This window comes from Bos mutus, chromosome 22 (genome assembly GCF_027580195.1).
Source record: "Bos mutus isolate GX-2022 chromosome 22, NWIPB_WYAK_1.1, whole genome shotgun sequence".
Lineage (NCBI taxonomy): Eukaryota > Metazoa > Chordata > Mammalia > Artiodactyla > Bovidae > Bos > Bos mutus.
The window spans coordinates 63,743,485-63,770,450 of record NC_091638.1 but is presented as its reverse complement, the minus strand read 5'-3'; the positions used below and the strand labels follow the sequence as shown (position 1 = coordinate 63,770,450).

At 55.7% G+C, this 26,966-nt stretch overlaps 1 protein-coding gene across 1 annotated transcript in view; it reads right to left on the bottom strand.

Annotated features, from left to right (window-relative positions):
- SHANK2 (SH3 and multiple ankyrin repeat domains 2) overlaps nt 1-26,966 on the bottom strand; it is a 563,804-nt gene that overhangs the window by 441,069 nt on the left and 95,769 nt on the right. The window contains 3 exon segments of the mRNA XM_070359054.1: nt 4,464-4,572; nt 6,516-6,587; nt 12,392-12,595. Of these exon segments, the coding sequence (XP_070215155.1) occupies nt 4,464-4,572; nt 6,516-6,587; nt 12,392-12,595 (385 nt within the window).

The following is a 26,966-nucleotide window of genomic DNA, read 5'->3' as shown; positions in this document are numbered from 1 at the left end:
GAAAAAGCCAAACTATGGATTCAGTAAGAAGAACTGTGGTTGCCAGGGGTTAGAGGGAAGGAGGGACAGGCAGAGCACAGAGGGTTTTTCGGGCAGTAAAGCTACACTCTGCTTGATGGTGAATATGTGTCCTTAACGCTTGCCTACACCCACGGAATGTACAACAGCGAGGGAAGCCTGATGTGAAAGCGGATGTTGAGTCAACACCAGTGCATCAGCATTGGCTCAGCAGGGTGTTGCTGGCCACGCTGATGTCAGGCGCTAAACTGTGCAGGGGCCTGGGAGGTGGGCGGTTATACGGAACCCCTGTTCCTTCCGTTCAGTATTCTGTAAACCTAAAACTACTCTAAAAAATAAAGTCTAAGGTGACTTGGACAGTAAAGAATCTGCCTGCAATGTAGGAGACCCAGGTTCGATCCCTGGGTTGAGAAGATGTCTTGGAGAAGGGAATGGCAACCCACTCCAGTATTCTTGCCTGGCAAATCCCACAGACAGAGGAGCCTGGCGGGCTACAGTCCATGGGGGCCCGCAGAGAGTGGGACACGACTGAGCAACTGACACTCTCACTTTCAGGGGGATGGGAAGTTCTGCTGTACAGAGACTAGTAGCTACCAGAAGTAAAACTGATGTAGAAAGGTACCCTTTGGCAGCCTCCACGTGAGAGCTGTTCAATAATTCTGCTTTAAACGTTGAAAGTGAAAATAAATAAAAAGTTATAATTTATCTACCCAGACTCCCCCCAGAAACCACCCACCCCAAATCCTCTGATTACTGTTAATTACTGGGTGAGACCCTGGAACGTCCTGGAACAGGACCGTCTGCCCAGGAGATGGGGTCCTGCCCCTGCTCCCCACCTGCAGGCGGGGGGGTCTCAGCCTTTGCTGGAGCCCCTGCTCTTAAGTCTGTGCTCTGCCAGGCGCTAGTTCACATGGATTTGAGGGGAAAACGGGTTTCTCAGAGTCGGCTCTTCCGGCTCAGTGAGTCCAGAGGCCGTCATTACGGGGCTGGTTCAGGAAACCCCAGCGTTTATTTGACCCAGTGCCAACTTCTCCATGGTTGCTGCTGGCGGATCGAGCCTTTTTCAATTTCGGGGGAGAGTAGGGAATATCCTCCTCTGTTTTCCTCCTTCCTGGGTCCCCGAGGCTCCAATCCATCTGCTCTCTCGATGACTCCATCCATCATCACAAGGACAACATTTTTTTTTGGTTTGGTTGCTTTTTTTAACCTTTATTTATCTCTGGCTGGGTCTCCGTTGCTGGGCGTGGGCTTTCTCCAGCTCTGGAGTGTGGGCTTCTCAAGGCAGTGGCCTCTCTCTTCACAGAGCACAGGCTCTAGGGCATAAAAGCTTCAGTAGCTGTGGCACACGGGCTTAGCTGCTCCGCAGCATGTGGGGTCTTCCCAGACCAGGGATCGAACCTGTGTCCCCTGCATCAGCAGGCAGATTCTTAACTGTTGGGTCACCAGAGAAATCCAAGGGCAGCATTTTAAACTCCAGCGGGAGGCCAAGAGCATGCCCACTGACCCCGGTTTGGAAGCAATCTGGGGTCTAGGCTGACACGTTGTTAGAAGCTCCGTTAGGGTCAGCTCTGGAATAACAGTCACTTCAAACTCTTGGAATCCTGAGACGCTGGAGGGCTTGGTTCACGGTGGGAAGGAGCCAGTGGGAGGGGCGGTGCTCGGCCCAGAGAACCATCAGGAAACAGCCGTGGATGCAGCCAGGTCAAGAGGGGCCAAAGGCCACCCAAGGAGAGAAGCCAGGTCAGGGACCACAGACCCCAGGCCTGGCTCAGGTCTGCGACTGTCCCCGGAGGCTCAGGTTCACGCTCAAGAACCCACGGACCCGTCTGTGGTCCAAGCCTCAGTGCGGGGAACCACGTCACCGTGATGAGCCGAACCCCACCACCCTGCCACGAGCTGGGCGCCAGCCTAGATGGCCAGGCCCAGAGGAGCAGCCTGCTCACCATGGGGCCAGAACCAGCATGTGCTCGCTGCTTGCCCCCCAACCTCAGCCTGGTGCTCAGACCCAGGGAGTCAGAGCCCCTGGTGCCCACCCCTGCTGCCCCTGCGGACGGAATGCCCAGCCCTGCCTCCCCCTGCTCCCCATCTAGACTCTTCACAGAGACCACTTCCCCACCTGCCGCCTGGGACACACCCGTCTCCCAGCCCCGGGGCCTCACCTCACCAACCCTGCCCTTGGAAGGTCAGCCCCCTGCAGGCATGGCACGGCTTCCTCCTCCGGGGTCCCCACCCACAGAAGCCCCCCTCATCTTCATGCCCACATCATCCATCAGGACGGCCGGGAGCCCGGCTTGTTCGTGTTGCCCCCCGCCCCAGCACACAGACCCCCGGATTCCCTGTCTCACCACGTCCGCTGGGCTGGTAACCTGCTCACCTTCAGCCAGGCCTCTGCACTCACCCCTGTCTAGGCCTGCGATCTCCTGACCCCTCCAAGTACCCACTCACGCTGTCCTGTCCCCTGGCATCTCGGGCACTGACGGTGTGGCACTGATGAGCCAGCAGCCCTGCACTCACACTGCACAACTAGATTTAGGGGACAGGAGTTGACAGTGGTCACAGCACGGCCACCTGTGCGTGGACGGGGACCGCCACGGCCGGAGGAGCACAGGGGTGGGTCTTGCCCAGCATCAGGGGTCAGAGGAGCCCCCACAGTGATGAGAAAGCTCCCTTCCTCAGCTGACAAACACACCTGCCGTGGGTTCAGGAACTGTGAGGGCCACGTGTGTATGCGATGTTGACATGGGGTGGGCGGGCTGCCCCATCCCAGGAGGAGAGAGGAGGGAGGCCCTGCTCGCTGAGTCCAAGATGAACACTCTCTGCTCAGCATCACCCACCTGCCGGGGGGAGGGCGGGAGCCCTAAGTTGCCATAAAGACCCTCACCTGAGCTGCTCTCGGCTTTCACAACAGCCTCACTTCCGCTGGTTGAGTTCACGTGTCCCGTGGGCACAGGGCTCTCCCTGGGGTGACACTGCCTCCCCCCAGGGGACACTGCGTAACGTCTGGAGACATCTTTGGTGGCCACAGCTGGTCAGGGCTTTCCTGGCATTCGTGGGTGAAAGCCAAGGAAGCCATAAACATCCCACGATGCACAGGGCAGCCCCCAGCATAAAGAACTGCCTGGCCCCGTGGTGGAATATTATTCAGCCATGAAAAAGAGGAAGTCCCACTGTTTGCAAGGATGTAGATGGACCGTGAGGGTGCGACACTGTGGTGAAAGAGGTCAGGCGGACAGAGACAGACACTGAGCGACCTCACTGACACGTGGAGCCCAAAACAACAGAGCTCACAGAAATACAGAGCAGGCTGGCGGCGGCCCCGGGCAGGAGGCGGGGGCGGGCAGGACAGGCAGAGGGCAGCAGAGGGCCCAGACCTCCAGCTGTAAGGTAAGTGCATGCCACGGATGCTGTGGGCAGCGTGGGGACAAGAGTTAACCATGCTGCGTTGTCAGCAGGCCCCTGAGAGTCCAGTGGTCAGGACTCTGCATTCCCCATGCAGAGGACACAGACTGAAGCCCTGGCTGGGGGACTAAGATCCCACATGCCACATGGCATTGTATGGCTCAGGAAAAAAACATACTCTGTGTATATTTAAAAGTGGCTAAGAAAGCAGATGGGCTCCCCCTGGTGGCTCAGTGGTAAAGAATCTGCCTGCCAACAAAGCAGAAGCAGGCTCGATCCCTGGGTCGGGAAGATCCCCTGGAGAAGGAAATGGCAACCCACTCCAGTATTCTGCCTGGAGAATTCCATGGACAGAGGAGCCTGGAGGGCTACAGTCCATGAGGTCGCAAAAGAGCTGGACGTGACTTAGCAACTGAACGCCAATGACTAGCTCCTAAAAGTTCTCATCGTAAGAAAAAACAAGCAGAACTATGGGTGGGGCTGGATATTAACTAGACGCTGTGGTGATCATTCCCCATTGCATTCACAAACCAAATCGTTATACCACACACTGAAAATTGCTTAGCCATAAAGCCAGAAACCAAAAGAGAAAAGAGAAGATTAAATAAAAGTGCCCATTTGGGACTGGTAAAAAATAGAAAGGCTCGCCCAGCCCCAAGGTCAGCAGGCCGGAGGACGGCGGCCTGCACGGGTCTATCCCACACGTGATCCGAGGCCCCGCGCACAGAGGCTTGGTTTCCAGCGGGGGGAGCTAGACACCTGTGAGTGCACGCCTGTCTTCCAGGGCAGGAGACAGCAGCTCTGTGTTATCCGTTCATTCACTCATTCAACTCAGGTCCGCACTGAGCACCTTCCACCTGCCAGGTGCTGGCCAAGTGCTGGCAACTCCGGGTACAACACAGGCACTCGGACGGGGAGAAAGCATGTTTAAGACCCAATGCAGGCTGACGCTGCCTGTGAAGGCTGATGCTGAACGACAGCATCGCCTCTTCTCCCCGAGCCCATGCTTCAGGGGGCCTTCCCCAAGTCTTTCCAGCCAGCCCTACCTCCGGTCTCCAGGTCGTGGAAATTCGGATCCAGGCCTCGGTCCAGCATTTTGACGATCTTCTCCACTGACCGATGCTGGATGTGATCCATGCATTTTTTCAAATTGGTCTGGAGAGAAAAGTAAAAGTGGCTTTAGGGAGAAACGTCTCTACAGACCACAGGAAGGCTCCTTGTGGGCGCAGAGTGGCCTCCTCTACAAGAAGGGGAGCTACCCCTCAATAGGGCCCCACTGCAGACCCCAGGCCCACCGGGTAGCGTCATTCTGTGTCTGGAACCCCAGGGCCAAACTCAGAGCCCAGTACGTGGAAAATGCCATCAGCCCACCCTGGATGAATGTTCTAGAAAGCCCCCCACCAATTCCTGTCCTTGCCCAAAGTCACAGGACGTTTCTTCACTTTCAGAAGGCTGAGCATCCTGGACCACTTTGAAAACAACACTTCCCAGGGCGCACCCCAGGTCTCCGACTTCATTCCTGGTGAGCGAGGCCCAGGGATGGGCATATGTGCGTCTTAATCTCTAAAGCGGCAGGCTCAGTGCGGGACCAAAGGGCAGAGCTCACTCAGCTTAGTCCAGGCAAGTCAAGGTGAAGGAGACAGTCACGCCTCAAAAGACCAGAACGACCTGGGGCTCAGCCCTGACGGGGCCGCCCAGCCACACCCGCAGGGAAATAACGATCACCCGTCGGTCTTGCAGACAGCCTGGATGTTTGACTGTAATCACGGAATCCGAGATAGCTCTGTCGGATGACCCTAAGGCTCTGGCTGGCCAGTCCTCCGCCTCTACTCTACACCCTTCCTCCCCAAACACTCCGAAGCCCCTGGACCCTTCAGCCCAGGGACACAGGCTGGATCTCCACCTGGATGCTTTCTGTACAATGTGGGAATAAAAATTCACAAGTATCCAAAGGCAGAGGGCACACTTGGTCACACTGAACACCTTCCCTGCTATTCACTAATCGACATTATTTTAAAGGCACAAACACACTTTCATCACTTTCATCTACACACTGGAGGGTCATTAAAAACCAGAAGTGCCCACACTTGGAGTCTAAACACGCCTGTGCGGGCGGATCCCAGGGCTGGGCTGAGAAAATCCAAGAGCAGCCTGACTGTCCTGTGCCTGAAAACCGCCAGCTGAAGCACAGAGCGGACGTGCCGAGGGGGTGGAGAGCCAAGCGGAAGGGCCACCAGCCACGTCTGGACAACTCGAGCACAAAAATAGCACAACCGGCAGGCGACAACCCACTGAACATGATGAAAATCCTCACGACCTTCCTGATACGAATGGGGGACGAAGCACAAACAAGTGGGACCCTGTGGGGCGGGGAGGCCCCCTGTGTGCTTGTGGCTCCGGGTGAGCTCACCTGGGCAGGTCAGGGCTGGCTCGGAGAAGCCGTCAGGCAGCGACCGGACGCTGGCCTTCCCTGAGCACTGCAGGAGATGCTCCGGGCTCTCTGGGGAGGGGTGGGGCAGGGCGGGGAGGGCATCCCTGGGCATCACACCGCGTCCACTGTGCTGGGCGAGGTGCCCGCCACACGCTCCAGCTCCAGCGCACCCTGGACAGGCACAGCGTCCCTGGCAGGGCACAGCCGTGTCTGCACAGCAGCCCACGGAGCTTTGCTAACCCTCTCCCTCTCCCCTGCTGCCCTCACGCAGAGGTCTGGCCTCCGAGCAGCTTATGTAAACAGCACTTTAACTACAAGGGCAGCAGCAGCAGATACCTACTGCAGTGCTGTCCCCTGTCTCGGCAGCAACAGCTCAGAGGGAATGGCCACCCCTCCTTCCAGAAACACTGGGGGAGGTGAGTAGAAAGCAGGGTCCCAGTCTCCTCTCTCTCAGTGACGTTACTTCCCTTTTGCACAGGTACCTACCGAGCCTCCCTCACACAGGAGGAGACGTCGGTGCTGTTTAACGGGGCTCTGGCGGCTGCAGGGGCCTCTTCAGCCCCAGCATCTGCCGGGAGGAAGAACCACTGTCCGAGAACCGCCCTGATCTCTGAAGACGACGCCACAGGAACGACAGCACGAGCTGACACGAACACTCCTCGCTTACCTTCGTGTGCAGCTTGGCCAGCTGCTTCTCGTCCAGGTTGGTCTGTCTATACACCCGCTTCTTGTAGCGAAACTGACACAGACAAAGAAACAGGGGGGAAAAAAAGGAAAGAAAACCAGGTAAGTATTTCACACAGCTGGCCACAGAGAGCAATAGCCGGCCTCTTCCATGGCTATCTCACCCATGGCAGGGGCTCCCGAGCAAACCCTGCGGCGTTAAATAAACCGTTTGTATTCGAACCACAGAGACTGTGACAGCGCACAAGTGCCTTCTGCAGAGACGCTGCTGGGAGCCACTAAGACAAACTCGGGCAACCGGAGGGACGAGCGCCCGGGAGCTTGGCGTTCCCTGCTCGCCTCTGCCTCCTCTGCCAGTGAACCAGTCTCCCTGCTGCCAGCGAGGCACCAAATCGGGACCTACTTCTCACATCAGCCACGTCCCCAGCATCGGCCACCTTTATTAAACACACATTAGAAGGCTGAAGAATTGATGCCTTCAAATTGTGGCGCTGGAGAAGACTCTTGCGAGTCCCTTGGACAGCAAGGAGATCCAACCAGTCCATCCTAAAGGAATCAATCCTGCATATTCACTGGAAGGGCTGAAGCTGAAGCTCCAGTCCTTTGGCCACCTGATGGAAGAGCCAGCTCATTGGAAAAGACCAGAGGATGAGACGGTTGGTGGCATCACCAACTCAACAGACATGAGTGTGAGCAAGCTCTGGGAGATGCTGAAGGACAGGGAAGCCTGGCGCGCTGCAGTGCATGGGGTCACAGAGAGTCGGACACAACCGAGCGACTGAACAGCAACAGAAGCCCCAGCCTGGTGAAGCTGCCTGCGTGCAGCCTCTGCCTGGGGCCTGAGCTCAGCCTCGCTCCCTCACACGTCAGTGCCTCCGCTAACCTGGAGGAGACGGGAACAGAGGGCACACGCTGGGCAGGTGCAATGATGTGCCCAGGAGGGTACAGTGAGGCTGCACACGCAGTTCTGAATCCCCAGCAACCCCGCCTGACGCCCCTCTCCTCCCAGGTGCCCCGGTCGCCCTAGGGTGGGTTTGGGAAGATGCTGGCAGCTTGGGCATCACTAGGTTTCTAGGTCGAAACATGGCTCCAATTCCAGCCCCACCACTGTCCCAGGGTAACCAAAAGTGGGGTCCAGCTGCTCGCCATTCAAAGCCAATCAAGAGGCCAGGTTGGTGGAAAGGGGAGTTTGTCTGATTTTGGATGCTGGCAACCGGGGGTGGGGGCCAGGTGCCTCTTTAAAGGCGGACTCCCCTCCCGAACAGTCGGTGGGCAAGAGCTTTCACCAACGGAGGGAGGGGGCTGCAGGCACAGTCAGCTCTGACAGGCATCTTGAAATTGGTCATCGGTGGTCGGACCAGCACCATATGGTTGTTTTCGGTACAGCTAGTCTTTAGTTCCAGTTCCCCTTTCTTTGAGGCCAGTTCCCGGAATTGTGGCAGCTTATGTCACGGCTGGGCTTCCAGTGATCAGTTCTGGATCACTGATCCCAGCACTAGTGACCAGAAACCACCTGCCAGAGCAGGTGATGTAAGAGACGTGGGTTCGATCCCTGGGTCGGGAAGGAGGGTGCAGCAACCCACTCCAGTACTCTTGCCTGGAGAATTCCACGGACAGAGGAGCCTGGCGGGCTATAGACAAGGGTCACAAAGTCAGACACAACTGAAGTCTTAGCACACACACGTGCAAGGACGCATGTCACGACTACAGTCTGGCCGTCGTGTAGTTAACTTCTTCCACCCAGTAGGCGTTTCTGTCCCTAAAAGACAGCTCCCAGGACCTGGCTCAGAATAGTATCTATGGTCCTTGCTGCTGCTGCTGCTAAGTAGCTTCAGTCGTGTCCGACTCTGTGCAACCCCATAGACGGCAGCCCACCAGGCTCCCCGGTCCCTGGGATTCTCCAGGCAAGAACACTGGAGTGGGTTGCCACTTCCTTCTCCAGTGCATGAAAGTGAAAAGTGAAAGTGAAGTCGCCCAGTCCTGTCCGACTCTTAGCAACCCCACGGACCGCAGCCCACCAGGCTCCTCCGTCCGTGGGATTTTCTAGGCAAGAGGACTGGAGTGGGGTGCCATCGCCCTCTCCACTATGGTCCTTGAGGAAGAACTAAAGGTCCTTGACTTCACTTAAGAGACCAACCTTTATTATCTGGTCTGCTTTGAGTGTTTCCCTTTGTGTCTGCATGTTTTCACTTCTCTGATTAAATTTATTCTTTGGGTAAAGTTTTTCCACAGACAAAAGGCGGGCAGAGGATGGGGGGCCTGGGCCACGCAGTCCTGTCCCGTTGCACTAGCAGCTGGGTCACGGGGCTGAGCACGCGCCTCACCGGAGCCTCTGCTTCTTTGTCAGTCACACGGGGGTCACACACAAAGCTCCCAGGGCTGCTGGGGAAGGAACGTGAGCTTCCTGGCCCAGGACCAGCGCTGGGCAAACGGTCTTACCCTTCCCGCCCCCACTTCGTTTGATTCCCTCCGTCACTCAGAGGAGTTTAAATAACCACGGACATGCCATGAGGGCTCAAAGCAGGCTCAAAACCTAACTCTGAACGTCTGATTCCATTCACGTTTCCAGAGTGACCCCCTGGTGGCCTCCCCCCGACTCCAAACAGAAGAGCAATCCCATAGCTAACCACATTCCTCGGTGCCACAGACTGAAACCTGCTCTTTTTTTTTTTTTTCTAGGTGCCAAAATAAACCAGTGCAATCAGAAAATCCTGTGAAACGCAGGCAGCTCCCAGTTCCTGGATCAGTGTGCTGCCGAGAACAGTCAGCGTCCATCCTCGAGCTGACCTCGTGGGAGGAGACGCAGGCCGTTTAGGATTCTGCCCCTCTGGTTCTAGGGTTAACTGGGACACGACATTCTGAGGACAGCCGTGAAGGCTCCCTATTGCTTATCCTCATCCAAGATGAGACGGCCTGTCTTCTCCACCCACCTTCATCCATGGCCCTGGGGACACGGCTGCGTGCGAGAGAGCCTCTGCTCAGTCACTCAGTCGTGCCTGACTCTTCGCGACCCCACAGACTGTAGCCCGCCAGGCTCCTCTGTCCATGGGATTTTCCCTGGGAAGAATACTGGACAGGGTGGCCATTTCCTCCTCCAGACAATCTTCCCGACCTAGAGATCAAACTCATGTCTCCTGCATTAGGAGGCAGATTCTTTACCACTGGGCCACCTGAGAAGCCCGTGGGAGTGACAGGAGAGAATGTAACAGCTTGCTAACTTGATGGATCTGTGGACTTCAAGTCAGTGGGCGCTTCTTCCAGTTATTAAAAAAACACGCTCAGGTCGATAATACCTCTCGGCAGGAGGGTGAGCACTGACAGGAGAATGTCCGTTCCCAGAGTCATAATCGTTTGCAACGTGTGGTTACAGAGGGACCCAGGCTCAGAAACAAAAGTCCTTTTCTCGCCCTTCTCTCCATGCGTCATAGGTAGCCAATCATGCCTAACTGCAGTGATCCAAGGCTCAGATCCACGCTGCCCTTGAGGTGTCCGCCCCGCACAGCGGATCGCCCGGCAGGACGGTGATCCAAGATGAATGAAGGCACGTGTGAGTGATGCTTCCATGGCAACGGGAGCGGATGGCAGCCGCACCTGCAGCACCACCGCTCGGGCTCGCCTGTCACCGGGCCGTGTGCTCAGAGCACTGCCCTGTGGAACAGCCCACTCGAGCCTCACGGCCGCGGAGACGGCGGCACGAACATTCCCCTGCCTTCACAGCTGGAACCTGTGGCTCAGAGAGGGTCCCTCGGCGGCCAGGACGGGACCCAGCCTGTCTGAGGTCACAGCCCCGGCTCCCCATGGTCCCCGGGCGGGACGTCAGAAGGACACGTGTGCCAGCTGTTCTGAAAGCCAGGACACAGCCCTGCCCGGTTCCACCAGGCTCTCCTGGGCCTCCTCTTGTTCAGGGCCGGGGGGTGGGATGGGCCAGCCTTCTCCAGGATGCTTTCCGATCGAGAGCAGGCTCTGGACTTCCTGTGCCCGCCTGTTTTACTGTCTTTACGGACTGTCAGCCCCTAAAGGAGCTGCGTGTTTGCTGCTCCTGGCCTGTCCCCTCCCACAGAGGGCAAGCTCCATCAGACCAGAACCCTGACTGTCCTGCGTCGAGAGAGGGCTGGGACTGAGCAGGCAGGCCCCCAACAAGGGGCTGGTCAAGGAGCCCCACTTCACAGATGAGCAAACCGAGGCAGGGACAGGGGCCCACGTGACTCCTGAGAGGCCTGTCAGCTTTTCCTCCGCGAAACCTCCTCCCTGGCCCAGGGCACACTGGGGATCGCAGAACCTCAGCTTTGACGTCCCCATCAGGCCTGGGAACGTGCAAGTTGGCTGCAGCCTCGGTCCATGGCGTCTCTGACTTCAGAGTAACCCCCTATGGGGGCCCAGATGCCACCCACGATGCCACTCCCGGGCTCTCACAGTTGATCAGGCTGAAATAAATACCATCACTCGATAATGAGGTGACGTGTGGGGCACCTGTAGAAGCGTCCACGTTTCCTCCCACTTGTGTCTCTGTGTTAATACGTCACGTCGGGGGGGGGGTCCACTGGAGGCTGATGTGTCCACACCTCTGAACAGAGAGCAGGTGACTAACAAGGACCTACCGCGCAGGAGGGGGAGGCTACTCGGCGCTCTGCGGTGGCCTATGTGGGAAAAGACTGTAGCAGAGTGGGCACATGTAAACGGATAACCGATTCGCTTTGCTGTACACTGGAGATTAACACAGCACTGTAAATCAACAATACTTCAATAAAACTCAATTTAAAAAAACTCTAATAGAATCTGTATCCCGCTGTTGTGTGAAAATCGGACAAATCTTAATTATGTTGAACTGGTTGTGGTGCTTTTCAGGTTTACTGTATCCTTCTACTTTGCTGTCTATTCATTCTGTTAATTTTTGAGAGCTTGATACTAAAACTCCAACTAAAAAATCTTAATTTATCTACTCAAAAAATAATTGTAATACATTGTGGAACTGTATGTAACTTTGTTCTGTACTTTCCAAGTCTCCTGTAAATGTGTTACCATTCTTTCATAATTAAAAAAATTTTTAATTAAATAATTTTTAAAAATGTTTCAAATTAAATAATTTTTAAAAATACACGATGTGGGAATTCCGTATGTAAACCTGGGCTCCCCAAGGGTAGGGTCTGGGGACACGCCTTCTGTGGATGTGAGGCTGCCAGTGGATACCCCCTGAATGTCACGAGGCAGCCCACCCACCCAGGAGCACCTGACCGGCCACAGCGGCTCAAACAGCCCACTGGTCATTCCCGAGACTCATGCTTCTGACAACAGCTGGATGGCCACCGGCCACCCCATGCCAGGGAGAGACTCAGTGGGGCAGGGGCAAACCCCACTCTGCACCCCCAAACTCAAAGGTCCCGGGGACATGAGCTTGAGTCAGACCCAGGGTTCACTCACAGCAAGACATCCCTGCAGCAGGACGTCCCTCCAGCAGGTTCGTCCGATCCACAGCGAGAAAACAAGTGGCTACGCATTGCACGTGTGCCTGCCAAGTCGCTTCAGTCGTGTCCGACTCTTTGCAACCGTATGGACTGTAGCCCGCCAGGCTTCTCTGTCCATGTGATTCTCCAGGCAAGAATCCTGGAGTGGGTTGCCATGCCCTCGTCCAGGGGATCTTCCCCACCCAGGGATCAAACCCACGTCTCTTACGTCTCCTGCGTTGGCAGGCGGATTCTTTACCACGGTGCCACCTGGTCCACAGACCAGGACAGAACCACCTGCGAGCTCACCAATGCAAACTATTGATTTAAGAGTGATTTCCGCATAGGAGATAAACCCAGAGTCTGGGAAGGCGCCCCCTGCTCCCCATCGTGCCGGCTCTGGGCGGGCGAGCAGTACCTCCAGGGACGGGATGCCCTTGCCCACGGGCTGCGGGTACTCGCGCAGCAGCCGCTCCTCATCCAGGAACTTGCCGTCGCGCCCGTTGCTGGCCGGCTGGAACAGCCCGTAGTTCAGGACGTCCTTCAGGCTCTGGTTCAGCGAGCACAGAATCCGCTGCTTTGCAACCCACACTGTCGCATCCGGGTTGAATCGAATGCACTTCTGCAGGGGAGGACAAGACCCCTGGTTAGCAGGAAGCCCCCTGGAGCAGGTGGCCAGAGATGCCCAAGGGGTCTCCATTCCATCCTGAGGCCTCCTCTGAGCTCTGGACTCTCTGGCTTTATGGTGAAAACCATGACCCTCTGGTCTCCTTGGCAAATATAAAAGGGGAAAAGCGCAGATGGAATCACTGATTCCGGGGCCCCGGATCTCACTGTTGGCTCCAATCTCCGGGACCAGCTGCATTTTCTGGTCATCACTTACCATCACAGACTGCCTTGGGCAGTTCTCCCACCTGTACAGAGCTTATCAAACTTGCCTGCTTATTAAAACACACAAGGATGACCCTGCCTCCTCCCGGAAGAGTGTCTGATGCAGCGGGTCTGGGTCCAACCACAAAGCTGCGTGTCTCGCAAGTTTCAAGGTGATGTTACTGAGGCCGGCCCAGAAAACACTGGGGACCACGGCTCGAGAACCGCAGCGCAGCTGCATTTCTACCTGAAGGCTCTCCGTGGACACCTCACAGACAGCCTCCTTTCCTCACCTCACTGATGGGCGAGCCTGGGGCACGGGCATCTGTGCCCCACCCACCCAACTCTGAACGTCAGGGCTGTAAAAACCTTGAGAGCGCCCCTCCCAAACCATAAAGGAAGGCGATTATGAAAAACGGTTTGACTTAGAAATCGTATCCAGTGCCATGAAAGTTAATTTTTGAAAAGGTTAAATGGTACAGACGGTTCCCGCAGACCGTGAACAACACTTCTCAAGAACAGAACAGCGCCTCTAGGAACACGAACACGCGACTTGGTCACACTCCCAGGTCCCGTCTAGGAGACCCGCCCATGAGCCAGGAAAACAAGCTCTAGGCCGAATCCACTTCTGACTGCGACCTCGTTTTTACTGAATTAAAGCTGTGTTCTACTGCACCGCCGTCGGCAGGGGCTCAAAACTTTGCTTAGTCGCTGTAAAAGCATTCGGACAGGATGAGCGCGTGAGCCTGGAACCAGGTCTCCGCAGGGGCGCCCGCACACCCGAGGAGGCCCCAAGGCCCTTCTCCCTCCCTGACCCTCCTCCCGGGCCACACCTCCCCGGAGGGTAAGAGGATCCCGCTTCTCAACAATAAGGTTGGTAGAGCAGGCAGCCCGGAATCCCACTGCTAGGAAACCTGACCCCACGGGCATGAGCGTGCCATCTGTCCCTCTTCAATGGCAAAGGCTGGAGCGTAAGGCTCAGAGTTCGTCTCAGGGCTGCAAGGCGGGTCGGGGGCCAGTTGCTCACTTCGGGAACTGCCAGCCACCCCCCGCCACCTCGGGCTGAGGAAGAAGAGTGTCTGTGAACTCCCAGTCCATCTGAGCTCTCCCAGCTGTGACCAAGTGGGGCTGCACATCCCCGCACTGTTCCTGCTTGGAGAATCCTTGCTGGCCTCCAGTTCCAACTGCACAGACAACCCCAGTTCCCTTAGACACCAGCGTCCAGAGGGCGTGAGGGTCCCTCCCTGTGGCTGGCAGAAAGGAACCTGCCACCAGGTGGGTGTTGAGCGGAGCACAGGCTGGGAGTCAGGCCCCAGGGGGTCTGTGTGGTGTTTGTAAGTGATCCCAGAGATTACTGGTACCCACTGCCACTCAGTGGGCAGAGCTGGGGAGGCTGCCTCTGTGCACTGTGTGGGCTGGTTGCACAACGAAAGGATGTCCTACTCCAAAAATGCCAGGAGGGCCCCACTGAGAAACTGCTAGAAGGAACAGGAGCTCGGAGGTCAGAAAGGCTTGGGTTTACAACCCAGCTGCACACACTAACCTCATGATCCTGGGCAAACTCACCCGCTCAGCAGTTGCCCTGAGTCTGATGAAAACCATCCCAACTACATAACCTGGAGGTCTGTTGTAAGGATCATACAGAACAGATAATATGTGCAGTTGTGGGCTGAACTGTGTTCCTCCCCAAAAAGATAAGGGTTCCTACTCCTTAAGGAGCTCCGAGTCTATCTAGTAGGGCATAATGATCATGACAATATTGGTGCTGATGGCGGTGCTGATGGTGGTGATGGTGGAGGTGGTCGTGGTGAAGATGTAATGGGGATGATGGTGGTGATGGTGGTGAAGATGTAATGATGGTGGTGATGACGGTGATAATGAATACTGCAGAATACTGCATATTAACGCACAGATGTGGAATCTAGAAAAATGATATGTTGTTGTTGTTCAGTCACCAAGTCATGTCTGACCCTTTTGAGACTCTATGGACTGTAGCCCACCAGGCTCCTTTGTCCATGGGATTCTCCAGGCGAGAATACTGGTGTGGGTCACCATTTCCTTCTCCAGGGAATCTTCCCAACCCAGGGATCAAACTGGCATCTCCTGCACTGGCAGGCAGATTCTCCACCACTGAGCCACCAGGGAAGCCCATAGAAAAACAGTATAGACGATCTTATTTGCAAAGCAGAGATGCAGACACAGATGTAGAGAGCAAAAGTACGGACACCGAGGCGGGGGAAGTGGATGGAATGAATTGGGAGATTGGGACTGACACATATATACGATTCACAACTATGCATAAAACAGTAAGTAATGAGCGCCTACTGTATACCACAGGAAGCTCTCCTCAATGCCCTGTGATGACGGAAATGGGAAGGAGATCCAAAAAGGAAGAGATATATGTATGTTATATATGTATATGCTTAATATAGTTGATTCACTTTGCTGTACAGCAGAAACTAACACAACTTTGTAAAGCAACTGTACGCCAATAAAAAATTTTAAATTTTTTAGAAATAAATAACAAGTACTCAGACACAACTGGAAAAAAAAAAAAAGGAAAAACACGGCAAGAGAATTCTATGCAAGAGAGTGAACTGCTCCAAACCTGTCCTGGGCCCTGAGAAGCGGAGACGATGGCAATGGCTGTTTTCTAAGATGTTATAGGAGTAAGAAGCTTCAAACACACAAAGCTTCAAAGAACGGTAAATATTACACTCCGTGAAATACACATCGTTAGAGTGAGCTGTCTGCAGGCCAAGGGAAGAACCATCAACAACACAGGCTGAATTACGTATCTGTTCAGATCACCTCCTCGGCTGGCTCACAGTCCTCAGGTGAGACTTAAATTCAGCTCATTCTTGACTTTCTCCAGGAAAAAGCCAGGAGGAGGAGGGGGAGAGGAACTGACAAAGCCTTCGGGGGTCATCGTGCTGTGGGGGGCCCCCGCATCACCCCATTCAGGATACGGAGCTGGAAACCCAGAGCCCAGTGCTTTCAGCAAGAAAGCAGGACATTCTGAAAGAAATCCCTGCTTCTGAGCACGTCTTTCATTGCAAACGAAGCACGTTTCGTGACATCCTCAATGCTTTCATGATGCATTTCAAAGATTCTCAACAAACAGAACCTGCCAGGAGGCATTTAAAGGTGCATCGTGGGGAGCCTGGCCTCTAAGAGCTGTTCACCTGCCACTTGCAAACCTCTGCCCCCTCAAACCGTGACTGGGACGGTTTCCAAAAGCAATTGCCCAAACGAAATGATGCTTTTTGCTGTGGACAAAGATCCATCAGGCTGGACTCGTGGTGGAGAATAGCCAAATGCTGTCACAGGTCACACACAAAGGGATGTATACAGAAGGGGAAACCGTGGGTGACCTTGACCGAGAAGGGCAGCCTGGTCCAAGGAAGCTGACGGCCAGGGCCACACTGGTGCCTCTGAACGCTTAAACACTAAGAAAGGCCAAAGTGGCCACGGGTTAGGGTTTTCCAGTCAGAATAACATTTTTCAAAGAATAAGAGTTTGAGAGCAGCCCCTGACTCTGTGATGAAGCAGTGGGCAGACCTGGTGACCTCTGAGGGGCCAGCTAGCGGTCCTCTGCACCATCAAGGTCCCAGCACCCGAGAGGCACTGGCCTGGGCTCTGCCAGAGGTTCCCGCCCTCCCTGGAGGTGAGTTCATTTTCATTGTTGGTCCCCGTGATTTCCGGCAAGCACAGAGCAAAGTGGAGGATCTGACGCCGGCTAAGAGGTCCTCCGAGAAGCTCTAAGAGAAGAAGGAGGAGGATTAAGCCGTGCTGACCGCAGACACCAAGTGCTCACCAGGTGCCCGCCAGTCCAGCGAAGAAACTGCGTCAAATCCATCATCTTCTCCCAGTGTTCTCCTGGCGGAGGTATCAGCAGCCCCAAGCCCAGAGGGTAACACCCTGGACCCTCAGGTCTGCCCGCCGCATCACACAGCTGCCAGAGGCAGGGCTGGAATGCACGGACCTGAGGGCTGAGACGTTTCAACTAGGCCCCACAGCACAGGATGGAGCTGCGAATTGGGAGGGTTCACCCGGGGGCCGTGAGTGGATTACAGGGGAGAGAGGGAATCAGGGGAGGCATGGCCCACCGCCCGGGGCCAGACACTGTGCCCACCAAGCAGAGTGAGAGCTCCCGTCCGTCCGCCTAGAAGGGAGGGTGTGAGCGGAGCATCAGAACTGGGAGCCACAGAACTCCAACCACAGATCCGAGGGCCTCCCCCTAGGCTTTGACACAGAAGATTAAATACTGATGCTTCGCGCCCTCTTTCTGCCCGTTCTGGACCATTCTCATCAGCCCAGGACACGACACAGGGGAGAGCTCTGCTCTTCCCCAGGGTGGCCTCTGAACCACAGTATTCCCACCACGATGTGGGATTTACGAAGCTTCTGACAGGACATGCAATAATTCCAGAGCTAGGCATTATTTTCTCGAAGGGATTTAAGTGGGTATTAACACACAGCTTAAGCACACCAAGCCAGACATCTGCCATCCGGGCTGCAGAGCTCCCGAGAGCTGCACCAATCGTGCTCACAGACGAAGCGTTAGCCTCACATCTAACAGGACGAGTGCAGAATCCTTACAGCACGCAAAGCTGGGGCTGGATAAACAGGTGTTTGATATTTTAATGGTACGTATGAAAATAAAGGTCCTCCGGGCCTTTAGCGAGCTGCCCCGGGACGTGAATGACAACCAGCTCGGTCACAGCCCAAGAGCCCCTGAACCTTCCCCTTCAGTTTAAACAACCGATGACGCCTCAATCTCCTGATTAACCGTGAAGTGTAAACCACTGCACTGAAGGACAGTGAGGTTGATTATCACCACGTCACAGAGAAACTAGAGGCGGGGGGAGTCGGGGACCAGGGGGTGGGGCTCTCCTTGGCCTTAGCAAGCAGTTAACGAAACCACAAAGAAAACCAGATTCCATGCTTCTGTCCCCGCCGAGAGATCCAAATGCACGCCACAAAGGACAACACAGGGCAGCTCAAAGTAGAGATAAACATGAAAACCATATATTTCTGCAAGGCAGGGCAGACAGATGGATGGATGGACAGACAGACGGATCGCTGGCTAACTGGCTGGGTGGATGGAGGGGCAGACGGATGGATGGCTGGGTGGATGAATGGATAGATGCATGGATGAACAAATGGACAGATGGATGGATGGAGTGACGGGTGTATGGAGAGATGGATAGATGGAGGGATGGATGGATGAATAAATGGGTGGATAAAAACAAAAAAGACAAACCTTAAAAACATAACATCTAGTGGAAAACATAAGTTACAAATGACATGCCCAGCATGATGCCAGGTTATCTATAATTTCTTTTTTTCTCAAGAAGACCATACCATATAGCGACCACTGTCACACACGTAAGAACAAGGGACAAGTGGGGTTCGTCACAATATTTGCCCCTGAGCAGAATGGCCAGGAGGGTGAGAGAGACACTGGCTTTATCTGAAACATTCTAACCCTATAACTAAAAAATGACGAGACGTTAACCACTGTCAATTCTGCATAATAAATAATAAAAACTGGTACGGATGTATCATTCTTTGTCTTTTCCTATATTCTCAATTTTCTCTAAATTAAAAAAAGACAACCATCTGGAACCTGAGGCGTTCCTCCGTCTCGAGGGCTTCCCTGGCTGGATGGGAGTCGGCCTTGGACCGCACTCCACGACTGGAAACACCGTTCTCGAATGAACGATGTGATCACGGTTGTCTCTTTCTGCCCACTGAGTCCTCTTTGAGGACGTTTTTTAGGGCAGAACATGTACTCGAGTCAGGGTCACACACAACTAACTTTCTAATTAAGTCTAAAATCCTCAGCGCGTTTCCTTGCAGTCAGCAAACAAGCAGGTAGGTAAGGAAAATCCGGAAACAAAACGGCAGTGTGACAGACGGAAGCACTTTCTGAGACAAGAGTGTTTTCATCTCTGTGCTGCCCGGGCTGTGGGGGACCCGTGAGGCCAGTGAATGGAGATGTTTAAGGCGTCCGTGGGATAAGTGTTGTTCTGGTGGGGAAGACTTGTGGGGAGGGGCTTCTCTCCAACAGGAGAGGCAGACAACAGGAGTAAATAAATAGAAGCCTCCCTCCCAGGCCACACATTGCCAGATGTCACCAACACAGAAGGTTCAGGACGGGCAAATCCAGAAACAGAGGCAGACCAGTGGTTGCCAGGGACTTGGGGAGGGGGACAGGGGAACCCAGGGCGAGGGGGCGGAGAATCCCTGGGGGAGGGCGCAGAGGATCTCCTCGGGGAGGGGGCAGGGAACCCCTGGGGAGGGGACAGGAAACCCCTGGGGAGGGGGCAGAGGATCCCTGGGGGAGGGCACAGAGGATCCCCTGGGGGAGGGGGACAGGGAACCCCTGGGGAGGGGATAGGAAACCCCTGGGGGAGGGGGACAGGGTAATCCCTGGGGTAGAGGGCAGAGGATCCCTGGGGGAGGGGGCAGGGATCCCTGGGGGAGAGGAATCCCTGGGAGAGAGGTAGGGGAATCCCCACTAATGGGTATGGGGTTTCTTTTTGGGGTGATAAAAATATTCTAAGATTGACTATAGTGGTGGGTACCCTCACCTCTGAATTAACTAAAATTCACTGAATTGTACGCTTTTAATGGGAAAACGGTATGGTCCGTGCACAGTATGTGAATAACATCTCTATTTTTAAAAGAAAAGGAGTCTGTTTTTGCTCCTTTCCTGAGAAGGTGCAAAGATGCAGGCAGCACATTTAAAACAACATTGCCACCAGTCACCCTCAAGGACCCTTTCTCTCTCGGCTGAGCACCTGCTCCTGCGAGAGTCACATCTGCTGTGATGACCCCGACCCTGTCATCAGGAACCTGCCCCCATTCCGTCTCCACCTTCTTCCGCTGCCCCTGGTCCCAGATTCTTGCAGGGACCCCCTACCTGCCTCTGCTTCCTTCCATCCTCCCCTGAGAGAAGCTGAGAGAAGAGGTCACATGCTCTGCACCAAACCTTCCCAAAGCCCTCGCTGTTCTTCAGGGGGAATCACACCCCCCCACCCCACCTCAGCCCCGAACACCCACCCAGCTGGCAGCCTTGACCTTCTCCGCTGCTCTGACACACCAAGCCCATTCGTTCCCACCTCAGGCATGCCACTCCTGCCAGCCTCTGCCCAGAAGGTCTAGCCAAAGAGCTTTACAAGCTAATCTCTCATCACCTGGGGCTCAACTCGGACGTCACCCCTCGTGCAGTGCAGGCGAGGGCTGAGATGAATTCGTGATGTCCTAAACATGGAGCTGGAGGATCTGCAGGGGACAAGGTGCCATGTACACTTGATCTGATCCTGAAAACAGAAAGCCTCGAGGAGGGAGGGGGGTTCTACAACAAAGTAGCAACTGGGTTCACATTAAAAAATCACTTTCGGCAAGTGCAGAACACTTGTGAGAGAAGAGGCATCTGCAGCCCCCCAGAGGGAAGATGGAGGAGACAGGGCTGCGGTGGGGAGACAGTGACGCGGGTTCAAAGGGATTCAGAAGGTCAAGGGCAGGGCCTGGCAGTGCACGGGCTGAAGGATGATGACAGGCCCTGGATAACTCCTGGGTTCTGGCTCAGACAAAGAATCAGAGAAGGTTCAGAGCCCAAAGTGGGAACAACCCAACTGACCATCACCACGGGGATGGAACAAGCCACATGATCAGTAAGTTACGACTTGGCGATAAAAAGAAATAAAACACAGAGGCTACCATGTGGATGAGCCTCACGGCCACGCTGCTGGATGAGAGAAGCCAGATGTGAAAGCCCACACACCACGTGACGTGCTCACGTGGATCATCCAGAAGAGGGGACTCCGTGTGTGGAGACAGAACATGGTCAGCGATTGTCAGGGCTGGAAGGGGGATTGAGGATGAGCCGCAGAGAAACATCGCGGGTGACGGGCAGAGTCCAGACCCGGACGGTGGGTGCACAGCTCAGCAGACTTACTGAAAACCGCCGGATGGTGCCCTCCAAGGGATGAACTTCATAGCCTGTGATGACACCTCCATGAGCTTGGGTCTTTCTACAGTAACCACTGGGGAGAGAGGGACCCTGCGGGCCAGGTTTGGAGGGTCAGAGGGAAGGGGACAGCGTGGCAGCATCTGGTCTGCACCATCTGAGTCAAGGTGCCTCTGAGATTCCGACTGAGAACGTGTCAAGGGAGAAATGAAGTCTGTGCCCCAGACGGGAGGTCCAGCCAGAGACGTGACTGGCAGAGGGCGCTGGACAGACATGGGTGGTAACAGGGCCTCCTCTTGGAGTGCAGCCGGGTAGAGCCTCGCCAAGCCCAGCTGTCATGAGAAATGAGATTCCCCTGAGAAGGAATACTGTCTGAACGAGACAAGCCCGGGCAGCAGGGAGCCCCAAGGGCTGGGCTGCAGTGGCCAAGCTCGGCCAACCAGTCCCTTGGCCCAAGCCTCTCGCTCTCTGCTGACCCAGCGCCTGGAAGTCCAGAGAATACGGCAGAAGGTTCATCCAACCCACCTCATCCCCCTCAGGGAAAAACACATCCTGGGGAACCGAGGCCACATCTGAGAGTGGAACCAAGTCTGGAAGGAGACTCCGACCCCCAGGGAGCTCAGTGATGAACGGGACACCTGCCTGGCCGTGGGCTCTGATGGAGCATCTCAAGGCAACCAGGCACTCCTGCACAGGCCCTTCCAGAACCTTCTCTCACGATGCATGCCCACCTCCTGGTCTTTGCAGCGCCAGAGGTCAGCCATAGGGGCTGGATTCTCAGCTACCGCAGGAGGAGATGGACTCAAAACTGCCAGCACAGGATAAAGTCCTCCCCTTCCTCAACAACACAGGAAGCCTCAGATGTGAAAAGCAAACATGATGGTCGCCTGCGGCAACAGGATAAAGGAGGGATTAAAGACCCAACGGAGGAGGAGGTGAAGCCTCTGCAGCTTGGAGTTCTGTGTGGAGCCTCAGTGACGAGCAGGAGGGCTGAGGTCCTTGGATTGAGCCCATCTGATGGCCAGACTGGAGGCAAGTGATGGATCCGGAAGTGCGGCTGTCAGCTTATGTGTGTGGCTGGGTGGGGAGGCAGGTGGGCGGGGATGCGGGATGCTGCGGGGATGCGGGATGCTGCGGGGATGCGGGATGCTGTGGGGATGCGGGATGCTGCGGGGATGCGGGATGCTGCTCTTGGGGAGAAATCTGAGTGAGAGACACATGGGTGAAAGGAGATGAATTGTGGCCTAGCGGTGAGGAGAGCAGCTGAGACGCGTTTTCCAAATTACATAAACTTGAAGATGCAGCTATCTAACAGACGGAAGCGCTGATTACAGCACAAAGGCATTTTCCCAAAGCCTCTGCCCGGCAGAGCAGGCCCAGGGACCACTGTTAACTCGCCCAGGCGGGTCGTGGGGACCGACACGAGGACCGGCAGCTCCCTGCAGCGGCTCGGTGCCAACTCTTGGGTGGAGGTGGGCGAGGGGGCTGAAGCCACATAACACCCAGGGGAACCCAGAGAGCGCGTCCCCATCCCCTCTGCATTCTTCTGCGCCATCCGTGTGATGTGACACTCAGGGAGGGCTGGACAGGACTGTGAGGGCCCCGGTGCCAGCGCTGGTCCCACGTCTGTTTGCTGTGCCCCAAACAGAAAGAACACAAGAGCTACAGTTTCTATTGATGTTGGCGCATGCCTCCTGCTTAAAAGGCCAGGTTAATGGATGCATGCCAACCCTCAACCCCACCGTGAGCTCCCTGTGCATCTGCGATGCTCCAGCAAACAGCAGGAATGCCCGCCCGCCACGCCCGGGAGCCCACTCAACGGCACCCTGCGTGGCCTGAGCACCCCCCACACTCAGGACTCTGATCACCAGAGTGTGCAGCAACCTGAGGGAGCGTTCCTGGAAGGAGGACCAGCGCTCTCCACCCAAAGCTCAACACTCCAGTCCTGCTGAAATGCATAAAGAGGGGTCACGTGGGCCAAGAAGCATGTCCAGACCCCACCCGGGGAGGGACCCCCACCCGGGGAGGGACCGTACCTGGGGAGGAACCCTCACCTGGGGAGAAACCCACCTGGGCAGAGACCCCACCTGGGGAGGGAACCCACCTGCATAGAGACTCCCACCTGGGGAGGGACCCCAACCGGGAAGGGACCCCCACCCGGAGAGGGACCCCACCCGGGGAGAGACCCCACCCGGGAAGGGACCCCACCCGGGGAGGGACCCCACCCGGGGAGGGACCCCACCCGGGAAGGGACCCCCACCCGGAGAAGGACCCCACCCGGGGAGGGACCCCACCCGGGGAGAGACCCCACCCAGGGAGAGACCCCCACCCGGAGAGGACCCCCACCCGGGGAGGGACCCCACCCGGGGAGGGACCCCCACCCGGAGAGGACCCCCACCCGGGGAGGGACCCCCCGGGAGGGACCCCACCCTGGGAGGACCCACCTGGGGAGAAACCCACCTGGGAGGGACCCCACCGGGGGAGGGACCCCACCTGGGAGAAACCCACCTGGGCAGAGACCCCACCTGGGGAGGGAACCCACCTGCATAGAGACTCCCACCTGGGGAGGGACCCCAACCGGGAAGGGACCCCCACCCGGAGAGGGACCCCACCCGGGGAGGGACCCCACCCGGGGAGGGACCCCACCCGGGGAGGGACCCCCACCCGGAGAGGACCCCCACCCGGGAAGGGACCCCCACCCGGAGAGGACCCCCACCTGGGGAGGGACCCCACCCGGAGAGGACCCCCACCCGGGGAGGGACCCCACCCGGGGAGAGACCCCACCTGGTGCAGAAGCGGCACCGCCCCCTGAGCAGCTGCGGCGGGCACTGGGCTGAGGAACCCGCTCGGCAGCACCGAGAGCCCTCAGGGCAGGATTCCAGGCAGGTCTTGCATCTCCGCCTCCAGGACTCACCAAGGCAAGGGCCTTCTCATGGGAACAAGGGCTGCTCTGTCCGAGTGCTCACACCCATGGGATTTCTAGTCTCAGGCTCCAGGGCCTTTGTTTGTCTCAGGACAAAGCAAAGAGAAGAGAAGTGGTCTTCAGAAGTTTCTGGAAACAGTTATGCCTCTGGGAGTGGAGTCCAGACCCTGAAAGGATCTTCCTTTGGGGAAGAATCTTCCTTTTGCAGAGCAGGTGTGTCTCCACCAGTAACTCCCGATGGTTTGGCAGTTTAGTGGCTCAGTCATGTCTGACTCTTCGTGAGCCCCCGGACTGAAGCCCACCAGGCTCCTCTGCCCATGGGATTCTCCAGGCAAGAATACTGGAGGGGGTTGCCATACCCTCCTCCAGGGGATCTTCCCAACCCAGGGGTGGAACCTGAGTCTCTTGCGTCTCCCACATTGGCAGGCAGATGCTCTACCACTAGCACCGCCTGGGAAGCCCCCTGTGGGTCCCCAAAGCCCATGGTCTGAGGACAGAACACCTCCTGGCCCATCAGCAGGCCTGGGACGGCCTGGCCTGACATCCCACCCACGCGCCTGGCTGCCCTCAGAACCTCTCAGCAGCCAGGTTAGCAGATAGCCCCTCCCCGCTGTGAGGAAAAGGGCCTCCCTGGGTACATGGTACTGACGGATGGGCTTTGACTAAGGAAACCAGTGGGGGACACACACATTTGTAAGTCCAGCCCGCTTGGCTCACTGCATACCTGCCAGGGGACCTCAGGCTTGCAGACCTTGAGTACCAGCCCCGGGGACACGGGCAGCCCACCTCGGGGAAATGGCAGAGAAGGGGCACGTCACCCTAGCGGCTCCGTCCTCAGCCCGCCCTCGGCCTTCCCGTTCAGTCTCGGGTCTGGAGTCTGAAATCTGAGGGGAGTGCTTCCCCAGTCTCTGAATCCTCCAGCACTGATAAACAGTAACAGGATCTAGGGGCTCAGAGGGTTAAACCCGCAGCGTGAGGATCCATCCACGCCGGGGGTGGGGGCAGGGTCACCAGGTCCCTACTCCAGCGCCCCGCAGGGATGAGCAGGGCTGCACCCAGGGGCCAAGAAGGAGTGAAGTCGGTCTGACCCAGTGACCCCAAGCAATGAAAGCGTCCAAAGTCGAAAACAGGCATGACCTACGGCCAGAAACACCCCGCCTTGGATGCTCCACGGAAACCGAACCCTCCACGGGGAGGATCCCCCGATGTTCCCTGGCAGGGACAAAAATCCAGGTATTTTGCGGGTTTTTTTTTTGGCCACGTCCTGTGGCATGCGGGATCTTAGTTCCCTGACCAGGGATCAAATCCTCGCCCCCTGCATTGGAAGTGTGGATTTTTAGCCACTGGACTGCCAGGGAAGTATCTAAAAATCCAGACATTATGCACTGCTGCTGCTGCTAAGTCGCTTCAGTCGTGTCCGACTCTGTGCGACCCCATAGCCAGCAGCCCACCAGGCTCCCCCGTCCCTGGGATTCTCCAGGCAAGAACACTGGAGTGGGTTGCCATTTCCTTCTCCAGTGCAGGAAAGTGAAAAGTGAAAGTGAAGTCACTCAGTCGTGTCCGACTCTTCGAGACCCCATGGACTGCAGCCTACCAGGCTCCTCCATCCATGGATTTTCCAGGCACGAGCACTGGAGTGGGGCGCCATCGCCTTCTCCAACATTGCTGCTGCTGTGCACTACTATACTCAAATCTTGACAGATGTGAACTCAAGGTCCGTCTCTCTTCCTTCCTCTGACTGAGCCAGGGGCGGGGGGACAAAGAAGCCCCCTGAGGCTGACTATCCCGCAGAGACCCCTCCTGGCAGGGCTTCTGAGTGGGAGTGTCGCGGGTGTCCCTCCACAAGAACGGGGCAGCTCCCTGCACCAGGAAACCTCAGAAAAGAGAGCCTGGACCTTCTACAAAGACTCAACACTCCCTGCCCCTGGGCCTGTGTCTAAAAGGGCCAACAGACAGACCCCCAAGTCTGACTCACTCTCGAGACCAGAACAAACAGAAATTCAAGTCACTGACAAACCACAGGGACAGGTCAGGAGAAACAGCGCAGAAATAAGGAAGATGTCGCAGGAAAAGGCACAGAGAAAAGGAAGGAGGACAGCATGCAAAAGCCAGACAGCAGGCTCAGCTGCTCCGGGTGAAAGCACACCTGAGCAGAAGAAGAGAGAGCTCAGTGCTTTGTGCCGGGGAAAAGTAATAAGCCGTGAAATCTACTCTACAAACAACAACTCGAAAGAGTAATTTCCAAAAAGATCAATCAGAACAGACGCACCTGAACGTGCTGTAAAGAAAGGAGGAACAGGAAGTGACAGGCGATCGAAGCAACAGGGGAAAGGATGACGGAGCGAGAGGCGGAAAAGCCAGTACTAAAGGTGCCTGTACCCCCACGACGGAGAGCAGTGCGGAGGTGCCCGAAAAACTAAAGCCAGAACCCCCCTATGACCCAGCAACCCCACTCCTGGGCACGCTCATAATTCAAAAAGATACGTGCCTCTCAGCGCGCACTGCAGCTCCATTCACAACAGCCAGGCCCTGGAAGCGACCTAAATGCCCACCGACAGATGTGTGTACAGAGAAGACGAGGCACCTACAGCGGAACATTACTCAGCCATAAAAAGGAAGAAATTACGCCATTTGCAGCACCATGGATGGAGCTAGAGATGATCATACTAAGCGAAGTCAGTCAGACGAGCACCATGCAGTGTCACTTACGTGTGGAGTCTAAGACACAAATGAACTCACACAAAACAGAAACAAACTCATAGACATAGAAAATAAACATGGTTACCAAAGGGATGGACCCAGAGATGATCATACTAAGCGAAGTCAGTCAGACGAGCACCATACAGTATCACTTACATGTGGAGTCTAAGGAAAGACACAAATGAACTCACACAAAACAGAAATAAACTCACAGACATAGAAAATAAACATGGTTACCAAAGGGAAAGACGGGAGAGGGATAAATTAAGAGTTTGGGACTAACGTATACACACATATGAAATAACCAACAAGGACCTACAGTATAGCACAGCGAACCATACTCCGTTTTGTAATAACCTTTAAGGGTAAAGAATCTGAAAGAGAATAGATATTTATACATATTGATATATGTATGTGTATACCTGAATCACTTTGCTATATATCTGAAATCAACACAGCATTGTAAATCCACTGTATTTCAATACAAAGGGGAAACTGTGTCATTGAAACAGAGAAGAG